Source organism: Myotis daubentonii, chromosome X (assembly GCF_963259705.1).
Source record: "Myotis daubentonii chromosome X, mMyoDau2.1, whole genome shotgun sequence".
NCBI classification, from domain to species: domain Eukaryota; kingdom Metazoa; phylum Chordata; class Mammalia; order Chiroptera; family Vespertilionidae; genus Myotis; species Myotis daubentonii.
The window spans coordinates 91,211,793-91,233,981 of NC_081861.1; the positions used below are offsets into that span (position 1 = coordinate 91,211,793).

General features: G+C 39.6%; 1 protein-coding gene across 6 annotated transcripts in view; it reads right to left on the reverse strand.

Annotated features, from left to right (window-relative positions):
* The window catches only part of EDA (ectodysplasin A), a 568,600-nt gene extending 551,562 nt beyond the window's left edge, over positions 1-17,038 (reverse strand). For all 6 annotated transcript variants that reach the window (XM_059679640.1, XM_059679639.1, XM_059679638.1 and 3 more), the window contains exon 1: positions 16,449-17,038. In XM_059679640.1, the coding sequence (XP_059535623.1) occupies positions 16,449-16,844 (396 nt within the window). In that variant the 5' untranslated portion in view covers positions 16,845-17,038. The remainder of the gene's footprint in view (positions 1-16,448) is intronic.
* Between the last annotated feature and the right edge of the window lie 5,151 nt (positions 17,039-22,189).

The window sequence follows — 22,189 nt, forward strand, 5'->3', positions numbered from 1 at the left end:
ACAAACAAGAAAACGCTAAAGGAATGCATCACCAGCAAACCGAAACTACATGAAATGTTGAAGGATATCCTTTAAGAAGAGGAAGAAAAAGAAGAAAAAAAAGAGAAAAAGCAACAATAAAATGGCAATAAATACATATCTATCAACAACTAAATCTAAAAATCAAAATAAACAAACAAGAAATCTAATGAACAAAATAAACTGATGAATGAAATACAACCAGAGACATGTTAACATGGAACATACTGACGAATCTTGGAGTGAAGGTGGGAGGGAGGATGGGGAGAAATTAACCAAAGAACTTATATGCATATATGCATTACGTATTTACACATACAATAGGGTGGTGAAGGCCTGGGACGGGGCTGGAACCTGGTGGAGGGCGGCAATGGGGGAAAAAAGGGACCTTTGTAATACTCTCAACAATAAAGATTTTTAAAAATAAAAAGAATAAGTAATAACCTACAATTCTAGATCCATTAAAAATGTCCTTTAAAAATGAAGGCAAAATAAGCACATATTTTCAGAATAAGAATTGAAAAAAATAATTTACAGCTGATATAAACTAAAGGGTGCTATTGCAGCAAGAGCGAGACAGAGGTGTGGAAACAAACAAACAAAATGAAGAGAAAAGGATAAACATCAGGGAATCTAAATACATATTGACTGTAATACAACAACAATGATAATGTTTTGTGTGGTTTAAATTGTGTAGACAATTATTTTATAAAAGAACAATAGCATATTGTTTGAGAAAATGGAGTTAAAGTATTCTAAGGCCTTTGCACTATATAGAAAGAGGTGAAAGAACTAACTTCTCTCAAACTATAAATCAAGGATGCATGTTGTAATCTTTAGTATATACACTAAAACAATAATAAAATAATGTACAACTACAAAGTTAACAAAGGGTAAAAAAAAAAAATGAGACAAAAATCCAAAAGAAAGTAATAAGGAGAGAAAAGGTTCAAAACAGTCAAGGCAAGTAGAATGCAAAGAGTATTATGTTACATTTAAAGCCAAGTATATAATTAAATACAGTCTATGAAAATTGATTAAATGTGCCACTTAAAAGAGATAGACTGTTTAAAAAATAAACTGATTTCTGTTTACAAGAGATGCATTTAAAATGTAATGGTGGGCCTGGCTTGCATTGACCTATGAACCAGGAGGTCATGGTTTAATTCCTGGTCAAGGCACATGCCTGGGTTGTGGACTTGATCCCTAGTGTGGGCTGTGCAAGAGGCAGCCAATCAATGACTCTCTCTCATCATTGATGTTTCTCTCTCTCTCCCCCTCCCTCCCCTTCCTCTCTGAAATATATATATATATATAATTAGCGGCCCAGTGCATGAAATTCGTGCATGGGGGGCAGGGGGGAGGGGGTTCCCTCAGCCCAGCCTGCACTCCAATCGGGGACCCCTGTGGGATCGGGCCTAAACCAGCGGTTGGACATCCCTCTCGCAATCTGCGACCGCTGGCTCCTAACCGCCCACCTACCTGCCTGCCTGATCACTCCTAACTGCCTCTGCCTGCCTGCCTGATCGCCCCTAACTGCCCTCCCCTGCCGGCCTGATTGCCCCCAACTGCCTTCCCCTGCTGGCCTGATCTTGCCCCCAATGGCCCTCCCCCTCCACCCTGGTTGCCCCAACTTCCCTCCCCTGCCAGCCTGATCTCGCCCCTAATGGCTCTCCCCTGCCGGCCCGATCTTGCCCCTAACTGCACTCCCCTGCCGGCCTGATTGCCCCTAACTGCCTCTGCCTCAGCCCCCACCACCATGGCTTTGTCCAGAAGGAAGTTGGATGTCCGGAAGATGGCCAGTCGACCCAGTCTAATTAGCATATTACCCTTTTATTAGTACAGATTATCAGTATAGATAGATTATAGAGGATAGAATTGCTTAAATGGGAGGAAAAGCCTTTTTCATCAGGAGGAGATGCTCTTGGCAGACAAAAACACATAATGCCTATATCTGGACTGATAGCCAGCCATATGCACTATACTGCCAAACCAGTCATTAAAAAATTGAACCGCTTTCTTACACCTTACACCAAACAGCTGTTGCCCTTAAAACCCTTCCTCAGCCCCCACCTTGGGTTCTGCCTTCACAGTTCACCCAGATTAGGTTCTGATTGGTCAGTTTCTATGCCAATCAGCATCTAAAGCTCTACCTCCTAGATAGCCATTGGCTCTGGCACTTCACCCAGATTTGGTTCAGATTGGTCAGTTTCTATGCTAGTCAGCATCAAAAGCTCTGCCTCCTAGGCAGTCATTGGCTCCTCACACTTCACCCAGGTTTGGTTCTGATTGGTTGGCTTCTATGCCAGTCAGTATCTAAAGCTCTACCTCCTAGACAGCCATTGGCTCCTGGCACGTCACCCAGATTTGGTTTGGATTGGTCAGTTTCTATGCCCGTCAGCATCAAAAGCTCCGCCTCCTAGGAAGCCATTGGCTCTGGGCACTTCACCCAGATTTGGTTCTGATTGGTCAGTTTCTATGCCAGTCAGCATCTAAAGCTCTACCTCCTAGACAGCCATTGGCTCTGGCACTTCACCCAGATTTAGTTCAGATTGGTCAGTTTCTATGCTAGTCAGCATCAAAAGCTCTGCCTCCTAGGCAGCCATTGGCTCCTCACACTTCACCCAGGTTTGGTTCTGATTGGTTGGCTTCTATGCCAGTCAGTATCTAAAGCTCTACCTCCTAGACAGCCACTGGCTCCTGGCACTTCAGCAAGATTTGGTTCTGATTGGTCAGTTTCTATGCCAGTCAGTGTCTCTGGGCCTATCTCTGGGCCTGATCAAAGAGGCAGGGCTGATCAGCAGCTCTCCCCCCCAGATCCAGAGAGAAACAGAGGCAGGGCTGCTGGTGAAGACCGGAGAGAGAGAGGCAACAGCTGATCAACAGCTGCCACAGAGGCTGTGGATCAGACCCTGTATCTCTCTCTGCAAGCCTCTCTCGGGGCCTGATCCACAGCCCCCTTGGCAGTCAGTGCTGCACCACACTGGTTGCAGTCACTGCTGGGTTGCCCAACCCAGCACCTGACTCCCGATGTTCAGTTAAGCCTTGGTCTTTGTACACGTTACAGACCCTGGCTCTTTATATACATAGATAATAAAACTAAAACGTAAAGGTGGGTGGGTGGGAAGGGATCAACAAAAGAACTTGTACTAGTATGCATATATGCATAACCCATGGACACAGATAATAGTGAGGTAAAGGCCTGGGGTGGAGGGCAGGGATGGACTAGAAGGGATCAATGGGGGGGGGGGGGCATATGTAATACTTTCAACAATAAAGATTTTTAAAAAATAAAATGTAAAGGTTACAAATTTAAAAGATGGAAGATATACCACACAAATAACATCCAAAGGAAAGTAGCAGTATTAATATCAAACAATGTAGACTTTAAGGTAAAAAGCATTACTAGAGATAAAGAGGGACATTTTATAATAATAAAAGGTTAAGTTTAACAAGAAGATATAATAGTTCTAAATCTGTATATACCTAATAATGTAATCTCAAAATATATAAATCATAAATCCCCAAACTAAAATAACATGAATAAAATACATGGTCATCACGGGAGATTTTTTTTTTAATATATATATTTTATTGATTTTTTACAGAGAGGAAGTGAGAGGGATAGAGAGAAACATCGATGAGAGAGAAACATCAATCAGCTGCCTCCTGCACGCCCCCCACTGGGGATGTGCCCGCAACCAAGGTACATGCCCTTGACCGAAATCAAACCTGGGACCCTTGAGTCTGCAGGCCAACGCTCTATCCACTGAGCAAAACCGGTCAGGGCATCACGGGAGATTTTTAACACAAATATTTCAGCAACTAATAGAACTAGCAGACAAAAAAAAAATCAGAGAGGACAACAAATATTTGAAGATCACAACTTGACCTGTTTGATAAATAACAATACACTACAGAACATATACACAGAGCATTTATTAAAAACTGACTACATGCTGGGCCATAAAGCCCCATAAATAGCAAATACTTTAAATCAAACAGAGATGTTCTCTAACCATAGTGGAATTAAACTGCAAATAAAAAAACAAAAAGATAACTAGAAAATTACCATGCTTGGAAAATAACTTAAAATGATTAAAGAATGAACTACAAAAGAAATAAGAAAATAATTTTACAATTAATAATGAAAATACAGCATATCAAAACAAGTGACATGGTCAATATGGCAGAGTAGGAGGAGGTTGCAGTCACCTCCTCCCATGACATCAAAATTACAACTAAATTATAGAACAGTCAACCTGGATAACCATCTGAAGACTAGCTGAACAGAAGTCCTATCTATACCTAAAAATATAAAGAAGAACTCATATCAAGACTAGTAGGAGGGGAAAGATGCAAAACAGGCTAGGCCCCACATCCACTTTCATGGATAAGAATCCAGTGGGGTGCCCAGCTGGCATGGCTCAGTGGTTGAGCATCAGCCTATGAACCATGGTTTGATTCCCAGTCAGGGCACATGCCCAGGTTGCAGGATCCATCCCCAGTGTGGGGCATGCAAGAGGCAGCCAATCAATGATGCTCTGTCATCATTGATGTTTCTCTCTATCCCTCTCCCTTCGTCACTGAAATCAGTAAAAATATTTTTTAAAAAGAAAAAGAATCTGGAGGGGTCTCAGCCCCACTTCGGGCTCCCCAGCTTGGGACACCAGTACCAGGAAAAGTAGCCCACATCACATATGGCTGTGAAAATCAGTGGCAAGTCTGAGGGTCCAGGTGAGATAAAAGGCAGCATAAAATCCAGGGCTCTTTCAGCTGCAATCAGACTAGGCCTGCATTGCAGTCTTCCAAAAAAAAAAAAAAAAAGCAACAAAACAAAATCCACAAAAAAAAAACAAAAAAAAAACCTCTCAAGGAATTCTAGTCGAGCTCAGGGGTACCAAAGATATACAGGGTGAAATTGAGTTCTGTGGCTTCAGGACAAGGACTAGAAGGACAATAACCATTGAGCCCACCCCCACAAGGCCAAATCACCCCCCTGTTGTCTGTGTCCATTGGTTAGGCTTATATGCATGCATACAAATTCTTTGGTTGATCTCTTCCCCTTATCCCCACCCTCCCCTACCTTCCCTCTGAGGTTTGACACTCTGATCAATGCTTTATATATTTTGGATATTAGCCCCTAATCAGATATATGGTTTGCAAATATTTTCTCCCATTCTGTAGATTGTCTTTTCACTCTGTTGATTGTTTCCTTTGCTGTGCAGAGACTTTGTAGTTTGATAGAGCTCCACTTGTTTATATTTGGTTTTGTTACTTGTGTTTTTTGGGGGGAAAAATCCTCACCAAAGGATATGCTTATTGATTTTAGAGAGAGGGGAAGGGAAATTGAACCCACAACCTTTCAGTGCACCGGACAACACTCCAACCAAGTGAGCCACACTGGCCAGGGCTGTTGCCTATAGTTTTGGTGTCATACCCATGATAAAAATCATTACCAAAGCCAATATTATGAAGTTTTCCTCTTGAAATTTTACAACTTCAGGTCTTAGGTTTAAGTTTCTAATCCATTTTGTTGATTTTTGTGGTAAAGGTTCCAATTTCATTGTTTTACAAGTGAATATCCAGTTTTCCTAACACTATTTGTTGAAGAAACTATTATTGCCCCATTATGTATTTTTGACACCTTTTCAAAGATCAGTATATGTGTCAATTTATTTCTAGGCTATTCTGTTTGATTGGACTCTATGTCGTCTTTACATCAATACCATACTGTTTTGATTACTATAGCTCTGTAATATAGTTTGATATCAGAAAGTATGATGCCTAAATATTTGTTCTTTATTTCTCAAAAGTGCTTTGGATATTCATTCTTTTGTGGTTCCATACAAATTTTAAGATTGTTTATTCTACTTCTGTGAAAAATGCCATTGACATTTTGAATGTAATTTGCTTTAGGTGGTATGGATATTTTAACAAAATTTAGTGTAGCAAATCATGAACATTGGATGTCTTTCCATTTGTTTGTGTCTTTTTAAATTTTTTTATCAATGTTTTGCAGTTTTCAGTAAATAAGTCCTTGCCTCCTTAGTTAAGTTTATTCCTAAGTATTAGATTATTTTAGGTGTTTTTTCAAATGGGATTGTTTTCCTAACTCCTTTTCAAACAGTTAATTGTTAGTGTATAGAAATGAAACTGAATTTTTGTATGCCGCTTTACTAAATTTGTTTATTCATGTCATTTACAAACAGAGACAATTTTAATTATTTCTTTCTGATTGGATGTCTTTTATTTTTTCTTACCTAATTTCTGTTTATAGAACTTCTAGTACTTTGTTGAATAGAAGTGGTGAGAGTGGACATCCCTTCTTTGTTCCCTATCTTAGTGGATAAGCTTTCAGTTTTTCACCATTAAGTATGATATTAGCTTTGGGCTTTCCCTATATGGCCTTTATCGTATCAAGGTACTTTCCTTCTATTTCTAGTTTGTTAAGAATTTTTATCATGAAGGAGTGTTAAATTTTGTCAAATGCTTTTTATGCTTCTATTGAGATGATCATGTGATTTGTCTCTTTTATTGTTAATGTAGTGTATAACATTAGACCATTCTTGCATCCCAGGAATAAATTCCACTTGATCCTTTTAATATGTTTCTAGGCTTAGTTTGTTAGTATTTTGTTGAGGATTTTTCGCATCTATATTCATCAAGGATATTGGCCTGTAGTTTCATTTTCTTTTGGTGTATTTGTCTTGCTTTAGTATCAGAGTAATGCTTGTCTCATAAAATGAATTTTGAAGTATTTCTCCACTTCCATTTTTTGGAAGAGTTTGAGAAAGGTTAGTGTTATATCTTCTTTAAATGTTTGGTAGATTTCACCAGTGGAGCCACCTGGTTCTGGGCTTTTCTTTGTTGAGAGGGTTTTTTTTTATTATTATTGATTCAATCTTCATAAAAATTATAGGTGTGTTCCGACTCCTAATTCTTCATGATTTAGTATTGGTAGGTTGTATGTTTCTAGGAATTTATCCATTTGTCTTCTAGGTTATCCAGTTTGTTGAAATATTATTGTACATAGTAGTCTCCTGATCCTTTTTATTTATGTGCCATCAGTTGTAATGTCTCTTCTTTCACTCCTGATGTTATTTGAGCCATCTCTCTTTTTGGGATTTAGTAGAGTTAATGATTTGTCACTTTGGTTTATCTTTTCAAAAAACCAACTCAATCTTATTGATTGTTCTATCTTCCATTTTGTTTATTTCTACTCTAATCTTTGTTATTTTCTATCTTCTTCTAACTTGGGATTTGGTTTGCTCTTTTTCTAGCCACTAGAGGTGTAGAGTTAGGTTGTTTATTTGGGATTTTTCTTCTTTTTTAAAAAATATATTTTTATTGATATCAGAGAAGAAGGGAAAGGAACAGAGAGGGAAAACATCGATGATGAGAGAGAAGCATCGATCAACTGCCTCCTGCATGCCCCCTACTAGGAATCGAGCAACCTGGGCATAGGCACTGATTGTGAATCAAACTGTGACCTCCTGGTTCATATGTCAAAGCTCAACAACTGAGCTACACCAACAGGGCTATTCTTTTGTAATGTAGGCATTTATTGTTATTAACTTCCCTCTTAGTATTGCTTTTGCCACATCTCATAAATTTTAATGTGTTGTGTTTTTGTTTGTCTTGATGTATTTTCTAATTTCCTTTTTGATATTTTCTTTGACCCAATGGTTGTTCAAGAGTGTGTTGTTTGCCATAACCGGTTTGGCTCGGTGGATAGAGCGTCGGCCTGCAGACTGAAAGATCCCAGGTTCGGTTCCGGTCAGGGGCATGTACCTTGGTTGCGGGCACATCCCCAGTGGGGGGTGTGCAGGAGGCAGCTGATCAATGTTTCTCTCTCATCGATGTTTCTGGGTCTCTGTCTCTCTCCCTTCCTCTCTGTAAAAAATCAATAAAATATATTTTAAAAAAAGTGTGTTGTTTGCCTAGCCAGTATTGCTCAGTGGTTGAGCATTGACCTATGAATCGGGAGATCACAGGTCAATTTCTGGTCAGTGCACATGCCTGGGTTGCAGGCTCGATCCTTAGTGGAGAGAGTGCAGGAGGTGGACAATTGATGATTCTCTTTTATCATTGATGTTTTTATCTCTCTCTCCCCTTCCCTTCCTCTCTGAAATCAATAAAAAATATATTTGAAAAAAGTGTGTTGTTTAATTTCCACATATTTGTGAATTTTTCAGTTTTCCTTCTGCTATTGATTCTAGTTTCATTCCATTATGTTAAAAAAAAATACCTGGTGTTTTAAATTTTCTTGTATTTGTTAAGATTGGTTTTGTGACCTAACATGTTATCTTTCCTGGAGAAAGATGTATGTGCTTGTGAAGACTGTGTATTCTGCTGCTGTTGGATGGGATGTTCTGTACATGTTTGTTACGTTCATCTACTATATGTTATTGTTGAAGTCCTCTGTTTCCTTATTGTTCTGTCTAGGTGCTTATCCATTATTGAAAGTAGGATACTGGAGTCACCCACTATTATTCTATTGCTGTCTATTTATCCCTTAAGTTCTGCCAGTGTTTGCTTTACATATATACATAGATACTCTGATGCTGGTACATATATACTAGTAATTGTCATATCTTCCTGTTGGATTGACTCTTATCATTATATAATGTCCCTCTTTGTCTCTTCTGACAGTTTTTTACTTAAAAGTCCATTTTATCTGATATAAGTATAGGCATCCCTGCTCTTTTTTTTATTTTACTAGAGGCCTGGTGCACGGATTTGTGCACTGGGGGGGGGGGGTTCCTTGGCCTGGCCTGTGGGGATCAGGCTGAAACTGGCTGACATCCCCTGAGGGGTCCCAGATTGCAAGAGGGTGCAGGCCAGGACCCCACTGGTGTACAATCAGGGCCAGGAAGGGACTGCAGGAGGGCTTCAGGGCATGTCTGGCCCTTCTCACCCAGTCCCAAGTAGCTGAACCCCAGCAGCAAGCTAACCTACAGGTCAGAGCATCTGCACCCTTGTGGTCATGTGTGTCATAGCAACCAGTTGAACGGTAGAATGAATGGTTGGATACTTAGCGTATTAGGCTTTTATTATATAGAATATTTTTATTGATTTCATAGAGGAAGGGAAAGGAAGAGAGCTAGAAACACCAATGAGAGAGAATCATTGATCGGCTCCCTCCTGCATGTCCCCTACTGGGGATCAATCCTGCAACCCGGGCATGTGCCCTGACCAGGAATTGAACCGTGACCTCATGGTTCATAGGTCGACACTCTACCACTGAACGACACCAGCCAGGCTACCTCCTGCTCTCTTTTGATTATCATTTGTATAAACTCTCTTTTTCCATTCCTTCATGTTCAGTCTATGTTTTCTTAAATCTAAACTGAGTTTCTTGTAGAAAACATATGAATGGGTCTTCTTTTATCAATTCAGTAACAATATTTCTTTGATTGGGGAAGTTTTAATTATTTACATTTGAAGTAATTATTGATAGGGAAGAATTTACTATTGCCATCTTATTAGTTGTTTCCTGTTAGTCTTGATATTCTTTTATTTGCATTTCCTCTCTTCCTGTCTAATTTTGTGCTTTGTGATTTTTTTTGTATTAATATGCTTTTATTCTTTTCTCTTTTTCTTTTGTGTAATTTTTCTAGGTATTTTTGTGGTTACCTTGAAGCTTACATAAAATACCTTACAACAGTCTATTTTATGCTAATAACAACTGAAGTCCAATTGCATACAAAAACTCTACATTCTAATTTCTTCCCAAAAAACACTTTGTTATTGTTGTCACATTATATATCTATTCATATTGTATATTTTTACCATATAGTTATTCTAATACATTTGTAATTTAACTTTTTAAATATATATATATTTTTTAATATATTTTTATTGTTTTTTTACAGAGAGGAAGGAAGAGGGATAGAGAATTAGAAACATCGACGAGAGAGAAACATCAACCAGCTGCCTCCTGCACACCTCCTACTGGGGATGTGCTGGTGGCAAGAACTCTGGAAAAAAGGTGTCCCAAATCTCTCTACAGCTTCAGTGAGTCTGCTTTCGTGTTTGTCATCCAAATAGCTCCTTAATTTCTCACAAAGGGAATTTGTTCATGAATTGTTGCTGAATTTGTGTATTTGTTGTGGGGGAAGGGTCCAGGACTTCGTAATTCACCATCTTGCTAATATAATTCTCCAGAGCTACTCTTTTTTTGTGTGTATGAAATGTATCAGGCTAATTCTAAAATATATAGAAAAATGTAAAGGGCCAAGAACATCCAAGATACTTTTAAAGAAAATGAAAAAGATGAAAAGACTTGCTTTACCAGATATAAAGAGCTTGTTATAAAATCCAATAATTAAGACTATGGTATTAGTGCAATGAGAAACAGACTAATAAAACAGAACAAAATATTCAGAAACAATTTCACACATATGCAGACACTTGGTTTATGACAAAGGTGACAATGTAGTGAAGTTAAGAAAAAGACATTCTTTATAATAAATGGTAGTGGGCAATTAAATATCTACATGGAAAAGGTAAAGCTTGACCCCTATATTTTGCCATACACAAAAACCAGTTCCAGATGGATTATTGATCTAAATGTGAATGGCAAAAGCATAAAACTTCTAGGAGATAATGTGAGAGAACATCTGCATGACTTTAAGGTAAGAAAATACTTCTTAAATGGAACACAAAAATACTAGTCATAAAGGAAAATATTAAAAAACTAGACACATTAAAATTAAAAGCTTCTGTTCATCAAAGGAGACTAGAGATTTGGGAAGGATTTGTAACATAAAAAATACAAAAATGCACATATGTAATACCTTAATCAATAAAGAAATTTAAAAAAATACAAAAATGGTTCATAGACAGAGTATATAAAGAATTGCTATTTCCTATAAACCTATAGGAAAAAGACAAATAACCCAATTTTTTAAATGGGGACAAAATATTTGTATAGGTACTTCATAGAGGAAGACATCCAAACAGATAATAAACATATGAAAAAGAATACAACTTCACTAGTCTTCTGAGAAATGCCAATTAAAATCACAATGAGATATTACTATAAACTCACCCCCCAGAATGGCTATAATTAAAAAGAGTGATGGTAAGAAGTATTATCTAGTGAAACAACTATAATTTTCATACATTACTGGTAGAAATGTAAATTGGTACAATCACTTATAAAAACTATCATTATGAATAAATTTGAAAATATGCATTCCCTATGACCCAGATATTTGAATACTAGGTACAGTATATACTCAATAGAAACTGAAATACATATATTCAAAAAAATGTATGGTAATATTTATAGCATCATTTTTATAATAACCACAATCAAGAAATAATCCAAATATTCATTGTCAGTAGAATGAATAAATAAATTGTGGTATATTCAAACAAGGGAATAATATAAATATAAAACTACAACTGGAACAACATGATGAATATCACAATCGTAGTATTGAGCAAAATAACAAACAAACAAACAAAACAAAAAAACAAAAGCCAGACTCCCAAAACACATACTGTTTGATTTTATTTATATCAAGTTCAAAATGGGCAAAATTAATCTATGATGTTATAAGTCAGGATAGTCATTAACTTTGGATAAGGAGAATGGTATAGAAATAGGGATGGAGCATAAGGTGAGGATCGTGATATAATAGTTCTATTTATTAACCTGGGTTCTTCTAATGTTAGTACCTTCACTTCATAAAAATCCACTGATTTGATTTGTGACCTTTTCTGTATGCACGTTATTCTTCAATAGAATTTCTGTTTTAAAAAAAGAAAACAAATGAAGAGCTAAGTGATGAGTATTTATATAGAGTAGAAGAAAGATGGTCCTCTATGCCCGTGCACAGAAAGGTTGTGGGTCAATTCCTGGTCAGGGCACAGGCCTGGGTTGTGGGCTCTATCCCTGGTAGGGGATGTGCAGGAGGCAGCTGATTGATACTTTGCTCTCACATCAATGTTTCTCTCTCTCTCTCCCTCTCCCTTCTTCTCTTTCTAAAAGTCAACAAAAATCTTTTAAAAACAACACAATGATCTTCTATGAGGGCCACCCTACAAGAATGGCAAGGTAATATTCTTGGGGATTACATGGATTCAAAAGTTCTCTAATATAAAGAGATCTCTATAAGGTAATTATAGATCAATTACATATTATTTTTCACAAGATCTAAGACAGAAAGAGAAAGATGAGAATTAAAAGCAAACACAACATCAAATGATACATTACAGAAAACTTTTAGCACCATCTTAAAGGTAATATGGTTAGGACTCTTCTCCATTTCACTTTCTAATGATTCTAGAAATCAGTGAAACATTGCCAATGGAACTACTTACTCACTTAAGATAGCTGACAATTCACAGGATTAGCAAGACCTGAGGAAAACAGGCCTGCTACATAAAGAGAAAATGTATTTGTTTTACATAAACATCTCTAAAAGGCCCCAAATAATATTCAACTCAACAAGTATTTAAGTACTCTAAACATAACAAGTACTACAATCAGGTACTACAGAAAAAGACAAAAAAAGAAGTCAGATTTCTGAAGAGTTCTAGTATAAAGACACAAGATTTATTAAACAAAATCAACAGGCATAACAACTACAGAATCATCCCAAGACAGGATATAGTGGGTGGGTTGCAAGAGTAGAGCTATTGAGAGAGAAAATGGGATAGGTATAACAGAGGCAGTTAGTCAAAAGCCTGGAATATCATACTGAAAATTATAGATTTAAATCTATGGAGAACTATTTTACCTAGATCCTACTCCCCTAAAAATATTTTTTGATTTAATGATTCCTAGTTATTTTCAACCTTAATAAATAATGTTGAAATCTGGATAACTGAAGTTCTATCTAGTTAAAACAAGAGATGTTCTATGAAAAGTTAAATTTGAATTCCGTAACATCACCTCAAATAATTAAGAACATATTCAAAGTATCCCCAACAATCCTGAATAAACCCTTATTAAATTACACATATATATTTTTCTAAATATTCTTAAACCTTAACGTTTCAATTCAGATCATCTCTTGGGGCAATAATTTTAATAAGATACTACTCTTATTTGCCTCCTCGCCCAAATAATCTTTCAGGCATTAAAATATATTTAGTAGCTAACATAGTGTTTGGCTCATATCATGCTTTCTATTTATTGACCTGAATGGATAAATTACACCAATATATTAAACTTAGTCATCTCTCTCATGGTTTAGTAGACTTTCATTATATTCCTCCTTCAACCTTCCTCTCTCTTGACTGAAAAAAACAACCAGAAAGTCCCTCCATCCTTTTGGTTAATTTAATTGGGTTTCTGGGGACTTTTATTAGCTGTTAGGTTTTTCTTAAGGAGCAACCACCAGAATTTCCTGTATGATTATGAATATTAATCTACTTTTGGTCTTTTACATGGAAAAGATAAAGGTTTTATTATTTTGTCATTGTTTTCAACACCCTTCCTTTATGATGTCCACCATATTCTTGGCTTTGAGGACCACAATCAAAAAGTGGGCCAACTTCACAGAATAATCAACAGTGATTTTTATTTTTATACTCTAACAATCATATTGTATATTTTATAACTCAGAGACTGATATTTCTCTTGAGATCATCACGACTATCCAGATAAATCTACAGGTACTAAGCTACTCCAGCTGAAGGAGAGTTATGATTCCAGGTCCAAAGTGACCCTCTCACTTTTTATCATCAGCAGCTGTGTCCCCACTGGGGAGGCTTTCCTATAACAATCTCCTTAGAGAACTTTGCTGATTTATGTATCCTGATTGCCCTAATTTCCTTGTGTATCCTGTTTTAAAAGTTTTTAATTGAGGGATGACATACATATATCTTCAGTGATTTCTAGATTCCTTTCTTGGGTTATAACTAAGTCTATCATATCATAAGCATGGATAGGTTTGAATGGCTTTATAAAAATGAAGTACCTTTGACAGTTCTGCCCATTTGGTCTCAAGAGATCATCCTGCAATTTATTCTCATCAGTTTGCCTTCACTCCTTGCAAATAAACTGGTGAGAAACCTGAATGTTCTGCCCATTGAAGGGTGTATTATTTTTATCTTTCTTCCGCTCCACCTAACAGTTGCTGTAACAACAACTGCCTGTGTTAGAAAACTAAAATATAAAAGTGTGACCTACGTGGCCAAATCCCAAAAGGCTGTTTACTTCCTTATTTATGAATCAGAACCTGTCAGCACAACTTAGACTGTCAGCAGATACTGCAATTAAATGTCCCTGCAAAGCCAGCAGAGGGTGCACCAGGGCACTAGAAATTTTACCCAAAATGTAGCAGTATCAACTAACTCTAATAGCCAATCAACTTTTTTATTTCTTTTTGGTATACTAAAACTAATATCTTCAAGATAAACAAGTTGAATCTGGGTTAAAATTCCTTCAAAGCATGTTCCAATTCTCCTGAAAGTGAAGTTCAGCAAGAAATACATAGTTAAGCCTGGCCAAAACATAGATGGAGTAGAACTGATCCATCTATTTTGGAAAAATTCTAGTGTGGAGATCCACTCCACTCTCCCCCAAAAGGCTCCAGGAGGTAGTTTGATATAGGGGAATGGACACTTAACTGGGAGTCAAGAGACCAACACCTTGGACAAGTCACTCCCCCCTCAGTGCCTATGTGTTCTCCAAGAGAATAAAACAAAATGGACTCATGGCCACTCACAACTCTAAAAAAACAACAACAACTGACTGAAATTGGTGTCAGCAAATGTAAAGAGCCAGTGTGCATACTTCTACTGCTCAAAAACATTAAAACAGACAGAATAAAGGACAGAAGAGAGGGAGCTGTATTTAAACCTAGACAGGACTATTTGAAGTTCCATGCAAACAGCGGGCAACTAAATGCCATTATAGACCTGTGAGAGTCCCACATCATCACAGAAGCCCTAGAGTACAGCTGTCCTGCCAATCCTCCTGGGTCTGTCTATTCTGAATGCCAAAAAGCCTTGGCTACCATTGGACTAAAGAAGTTAAATTCCTTCATCTTTTCACATAATATCAATGTTTAGCTGCTAAGCATTTCTACTGGGCATTAGAGGGGGTGGTGGATAAAGGGAGCCAGAATTCTAGTAAATTATCATTTAGCTACAGTGTTTAAAGTTTCAAGTATGAAAAGCATGTCTACTGATTCTGTTATTTGATAAGCTGTTATATAAGTTGGAGTGTGCTAGCAATATATTTTAAGGTTCAGGGCAACTTTACAATTCACATCATAGAAAAATGTGTCAGTCCTAACATTACAATAGTATCATGAGTGTGACACCAGCACAAATAACATTTATGGAGTATGACAATGACTCTGATGTGGTAGTAAATATAGAAGGCCTGGGTCTCTCGACTCAGGAAACTTATTAGCAAAACTTGCCCTCTTCCCCGAGAGGAACAAATTCACTATTATTCTTTAACCACCACAAAAGGATTTTTGGATGCTTCTCTTAAGTTTCACATAAGGCAAAATTTGGAGGTCAAGAGGATACTGAATTTCAGTGCACTAAACTTACTTGAATAAAGAGCTAGAAAGAGTAGAAAACAAACACCAAAGCTGCTAAAAAGGACAAAAACACCATAAAGATTGTGAAACACACACAAATACACACAACTGCTCTTCAGAGATTAGTATTTATTCCATCAGTAGACTCCTGTTCTCAAGCTAGCAACAGCAAGACACTTCACACCCACCCTCTCCATCCCACTCCCCCCAAAAGAGTAAGAATGGGAGTTTTATTTCCAGAGATTTTAAAAATTGCTCTTCAGAAGTTGTCTAGCAAGGTGGCATATTTCTACCAGAATTCCTGAGGCGCTGATCCTCACTACAACACCCAGGACAATCAGTCTCAAATTGCAGGTAAGTGTGAACAAGCCCACGTTCTGGTCAGCGCACAAGGATCCGCTCTGGAAATATCATTAAAAGTTGTTTCAACGGCCCTGGAGCAGTTATTACAGCTGTTTACAGCTCCAATTCCAAATGAGAGCCTGCTAGTGCTGGCATCAACTCTGGACACGAAAAAACAAGCACCGCAGGCAGAGAATCTAATCTCATCAAGAGCAGAGGGGCCAAACTGCTGCCGCTAGTCCGCCAGAGGGGCAGCACCCATACCTCCTCACTGACGGCCCAGCCGGGAGCTCAGCCAACTTTTCCCGAGGCAGCCTGTAGCCGGGGGCGGCGGACGCGGGCTAGGGCTTCCAAGTCCCGGGTCCTGAGGGAGTCTGGGAGCTGGGCGAGGGAAAGGGGACAACCTGCCCCAGGGCAACCTCTCTCCAGTTCGCCTGCTCCCTCCCTGGTCCTGCCCTCCTACATGGCTGGAGGTAGCTGAGTCGCCCACGGGGTCGGTGGGGGAGGGCCCCCGTCCTACCCATAAAGGGAGGGGGCCTCTGCAGCCGCCGCCCCAGCCTAGTGACTCACCTGGTGCCCGTCCTGAGAGTCTGGTGGGAGAGTTGTTTCTCCAGGTTCTAGCGGCTGCTGCTGAAGTGAAGGCTGCCTAAAGTGGCGGGTGATGGGACCGTCGGGATCCAGGCCACCGGGTCTACTCAGGGTGCCAGAGGTGCCAGGGGTGCCGGGGCCGCCAAAGCGGGACTCGGCTCCGCGTTCCCGCCGCAACTCGGAGCGCAACTCTAGGTAGCAGCACAATGTCAGCAGGTGGAGGGCCAGCGAGAGGCCGAAGAAGCCCAGGAAGAGCCGGCAGCTGTTCCCTTCGCCCGCCCGGGCACGGGCCCCGCGACAGCCGCAGCCCTGACTCCCCCGCTCCCTTGGCGCTGCTGCAGGCAGGGGCTCCCTGCGCTCTACCTCGGGGTAGCCCATGGCCTCCGGAGACGCCCACTCTCTGAGGCTCGGGAGCCGCCGCGTCTGCCTCAGCCGTTTAGGACCCCTGACAGGCGGCTACCGTCCTGCCATGGGCTGGGGGCTGCAGGGACCCGTTCCTGCGCGACGGAGGCTGGGCGGGACGGAGCAGGGAGAAGCCGCATGTGCAGCTCCACTCAGAGGGGTGGGAAAGGGAGGAGGAGGAGGGGCGAGAGAGAGGGGCCGCTGGGCCGGCCAATGGAATGAAGGAGGAGGCTCGGGACAACCCCGCCCCATCCCTCAAGCAGCTGCCCAGGCGTCCAACCATCGGGCTCGCCAAGCCTGGGTGCCCCGCCCCTTGGTGTTCCACCCGGGGCCTCAGGCCTCGAGGCGGAGCCTGGGGGTGTGTGAGTTGCCTCTGCCTGATGGCCCCACCCAGCTCTTCCTGCTTGCACCATTCCAGTTGGTGATTGCTGCTGTCGTTCATCACTGGACTCCGCCCCGATTTAACCCTTTAGCGCCAGTACGGGGGAAGGGGAGAGGAGAAGGGGGAGGCTGAGAAGAAATTGGGAACCTTGGAAAGTAGAGCAAGTAAAAGGAGGCAGAAACTAGTATTAATAGAAATGTTTGCAATTAACTGCAGTTGCTAATAACATCATCCAGTACTTATCTGTTGCTTTCAATCTTCAAAGCGGTTAACAGACGTTAAACTAATTAAAACAGTTCTGGGTTTGGAATGAAACCACGCCTGCTGTGTTTTCAATCCAATAGTGCGCCAAAAGAAAAGGAACTCAGGAGTCAGGGAGCCAAAGGGAGTGAGAATGGGGAGGGATACAGGCAGCCCCACTCCTGGAGTAAGTCTGCAGCCTCAAAGTAAGTGATGAAGAAGTCCACCTATGAAGTGCTGTTGCCCTGTGCAGGGTAAAACGGTGTCTTGATATATTAATTAATTCAACAAATATACATTGATCCCTTTAAATGTAGAAAGTGCTGCCCGACTGATGTGGCTCAATGGTTCAGCGTCGTTATATGAACCAGGTGGTCAAGGTCCAATTCTCAGTTGAGGGCACTTGCCCAGGTTGCCGGCTTGATCCCCAGTGGTGGGCATGCAGGAAGCAGCCTATGCATGATTCTCTCTCATCATTGATGTCTCTCTCTCTCTTTCTCTCTATCTATCTATTTATCTATCTATCTCTCTCCCCCTCCCCCCCGTTTCCCTCTTCCTTCTCTCTGAAATCAATAAAAACATTTTTTTAAAGAAAATGTAGAAAATGCAGTATGAGAGAACCCATAGCCAATATAGCTTCTCTTCTTCCACCGCAGCAAGAGTTTTGAGTGGAGAACATGTGTCTTCAATGAGCAAAGGGGGAAACTGAGTGCCAGAATGAGGTGAATTTTTACAAGGGTGGTCCGCAGAATGGCCAGACAATATTGGCATCTATATTTGCAGGCAACTGTTCTGGCCTCTCCACCCCTCCCCTCTTCTCCCTGGAGTAGTCCCTGGGGAAGTTTCAACAAGTCAGCCAAATGTTCCAGATGCACACTGCTGTGACTGCAGCATCTTCAACAGCTGCACCAATCAGAAAAGGGTTTAGAACCAAAAAACAAACAATCAAAGACAAGAGTGGCAAATGTCAGAACAACAGACCCTGAAATGAAGGATGGGAAGGATTAATTGAGTTGCCATTGGCAACAGTTACTAGTCTGAGATTGTAGAGAGCTAAATGACTATAGCAGGGGAAAAATATGTATGCTTCTTGGCCACTATGCACTCCCATTCCCATGTCATGAATAATTAGCAGTTTTATTGACTTGAAAAGGGTAGGCCTAAGTCCCAGGCTGAAGGATAAAAAAAGAATAGGGGGAATACAAAAGAAGAGAAACAATGAAACAGAAACAATGCAGGGGAGGTCAGTCCAGAGAACACAGAAGTCAAAACATATCAGCCACAGTCAACTTTTTTTCAGACACTCTGTGAATGGTCTTGGTGCTTTAGAAACATCTTTGTGTCCCCCTATTGGACCTTACCCATGAAATATCAAGTTTGCAAAGAATACCATCATCATGCAGATAAAAAAAATTAAAAGTGCATTAACAGTTAATCTCATATGCTGCTTGTCTAGTCTGGGAATTCTAGATGCTAAAGGAACTGCCAGGCTGATTTATATTCATTATCACAGCTCAGGACTATTAGAAAGAATGCTAGTCAAAGAAACCTACCCCTGTTACTGGTTTGCTGGCTCACGCTGAAAAAAATGCTACACTTGCTGAAACCGGTTTGGCTCAGTGGATAGAGCGTCGGCCTGCGGACTGAAAGGTCCCAGGTTCGATTCCGGTCGAGGGCATGTACCTGGGTTGCGGGCACATCCCCAGTGGGAGTGTGCAGGAGGCAGCTGATCGATGTTTCTCTCTCATCGATGTTTCTAACTCTCTATCTCTCTCCCTTCTTCTCTGTGAAAAATCAATAAAATATATTTTTAAAAAAATGCTACACTTTTGGGGACCTTTGCTTTTCCAATTGTAAAATGAGTACTGTGAACTTTAATAGCTGAAACATTGTCTTTTATCTGCTTCATCACTGGCTGTGTTGACTTGGTCACAAACACAGTTCAAAAAAGCTGCCCCTTCTTCCCCCAACATGAAAAGGGAACAAATAACAGTCATCTCCTGGTAGTAGGCCTCAGGGATCTTGCTGGACTCAGTTTACCATGTTCTTTCTACTAGGCTTTTAACAGCTTGATTGAGACATTGCCCTTAGAAGACACCACAAGTTGCATTTGAACTGGAACCTCACCTTGGTTCCCCAGAGGAAAAACACATGGCTTTATATGCAGTAGAAATGTTGGAATGGATAATCCACTGAGGGATGTACATGGTTATTCTTTTTTCTTTATTGTTGAAAAATTCACAGATGTTCCCTTTCTTTGTTTGTTTTTCCCATTGATCACCTGCACCCTGCACCCGCCCCTCCCAGACCTTCACCACTCTATTGTCTGTGTCCATATATGCATATAAGTCTCCCTACTAATCACTCTTCTTTCTTAAGATTATCGCAGCTATTTGGGGTCTTTTTTGGTTACATATAAATTTTTGTGGTGTTTGTTCTAGATATATAAAATATGCCATTGAGGTTTTAATAGGGATTGCACTGAATATATAGAGTGCTTTGGGTAATATGGACATTGTAATGATGTTGATTCTACCAATCCATGAGCAAGGTATATAATTCCACTTGTTTATATCTTCCTCCAACTCTTTTTTCAATATCCTGTAGTTTTCTGAGTTTGACCAGGAGACCGGGAGTTCGATCACTCGCTATGACATGCACAGGGAGGTATTTTACCTCCCTGGTTAAGTTAATTCCTAAGTATCTTATTTTTTTTTCTTGCAAAGGTAAATGAGATTGTTTTGTTTGTTTGTTTCTCTTTCTGAGAATTCATTATTTGTCTATAAAAATGCCATTGATTTCTGGGTATTAATTTTGTATCTTCTTAAGTTGCCGAATTCATTTATTAAATCTAGTAGTTTTTTGATGGAGTCTTTAGGGTTTTCTATGTACAATATCATGTCATCTGCGAATGATGATGGTTTTACTTCATCCTTTCCAAATTGGGTGCCTTTTATTTTTCTTCTTGTCTAATCACTATGGGTAGGAATTCCAGGACTATATTAAATAAGATTGGTTAAAGTGGACATTCCTGTCTTAATCCTGTTCTTAGGAGAAATGGTTTTAAATTTTCCCACTGAGCATGAGATTGGCTGTAGTTTTGTCATATATGGCCTTTATTATGTTGAGACATGATCCCTCTATTCCCACTTTACTGAGTGTTATCAAAAAAAGGTTGTTTCACTTTGTCAAATGTTTTTTCTACACCAATTGACATGATCATGTGATTTTTGTCTTCCAGTCTGTTTATGTGATGTGTCACATTTATTGATTTGCAAATATTGTACCAGCCTTGAATCCCTGAATAAATCCCAGTTGATCATGGTGTATGATCTTTTAAATGTACAGATGGATTCAATTTGCTACTGTTTTGTTGAGGACTTTAGCATCTATGTTTACCAGAGATACTGGCCTATACTTATCTTTCTTTCTAGTGTCTTTATCTAGTTTTGGAATTAGGGTAATGCTGGCCTCATAAAAAGATCTTGGAAGTGTTCCTTCCTCTTGAATTCTTTGGAACAGTTTGAGGAGGATGGTGTCAGTTCTTTGAATGTTTGGTTAAACAACCCTGTGAAGCCATCCAGACCAGGGCTTCTGTTTGCTGGGTGTTTTTTGATTACTGCTTTAATTTCATCAGTAGTTATTGGCCTGTTCAGGCTTTCTGATTTTTCCTGATTGAGATTTGGAATATGTCCATTTCATCCATATTGTCCAGTTTGTTGGAATATAGTCATTCATAGTATTTTTTAATGATCCTTTGCATATCTGTGGGGTCAGATGTTACATCATCTGTTTCATTTCTGATTTTGTTTTTGTGGGTCCTCTTATCTTCATTTGATCTGGAGTCTAGCTAGAAGTACATCAATCTTGTTTCCTTTTTCAAAGAACCAGCTCTTGGTTTTATTGATCTTTTGTATTGTTCTTTTTCTTTCTTCTTTTTTTTTGTCTCTATGTTATGTATTTCTGCTCTGATCTTTATTATTTCCTCCCTTCTACTTACTCTGGGCTTTTCTTATTGTTTTCTTTCTAATTCTTTACATTGTAGGGTTACCTAGCTTATTAAAAGTTTTTCTTGTTTTTTGAGATAGGCCTGTAATGCTATGAACTTCTCCATCAGAACTACTTTCACTGTCCCATAGATTTTGGGTTGTTCTGTGTTCATTTTCATGTGTTTCCAGGATATTTTTTATTTCTTCCTTGATATCTTTGGTAACTTATTCATTGTTTAATAACATGCTATTTTAACCCCTGTGTGTTTCAATGCTTTTGAATTTTGTATTACAGTTGATTTCTAATTTCATGACATTTTGATCCAAGAAGATGCTTGATATGGTTTCAATCTTCTTGAAATTGTAGATACTTAGTTTGTGTCCTAACATGTCACCTATCTTTGAAAATGTCCCATGTGGAATAATGGCAGCAGAGTACGTGGAAGCTATACTGACACTATCCCAGGACAAAATTGGAAATACAACTAAAATATAGAAAAACCACTCTGAAAAATCAACTGAGGATGAGCTGGAGAGAACCCTGATAACCAAGGATGGAACGTGGATACTGCATAGGGACTGGTCAGAAGTGCAGAGATGCAAAGGGGTGGTTGGGCTACCACAGACAGCAGCTGAAGTCCTGGAGGGATATCTCAGCTGTTGGGGATTCCCACTGAGATCTTGGGTCTAAACTCCAAGCTTGTATCCCC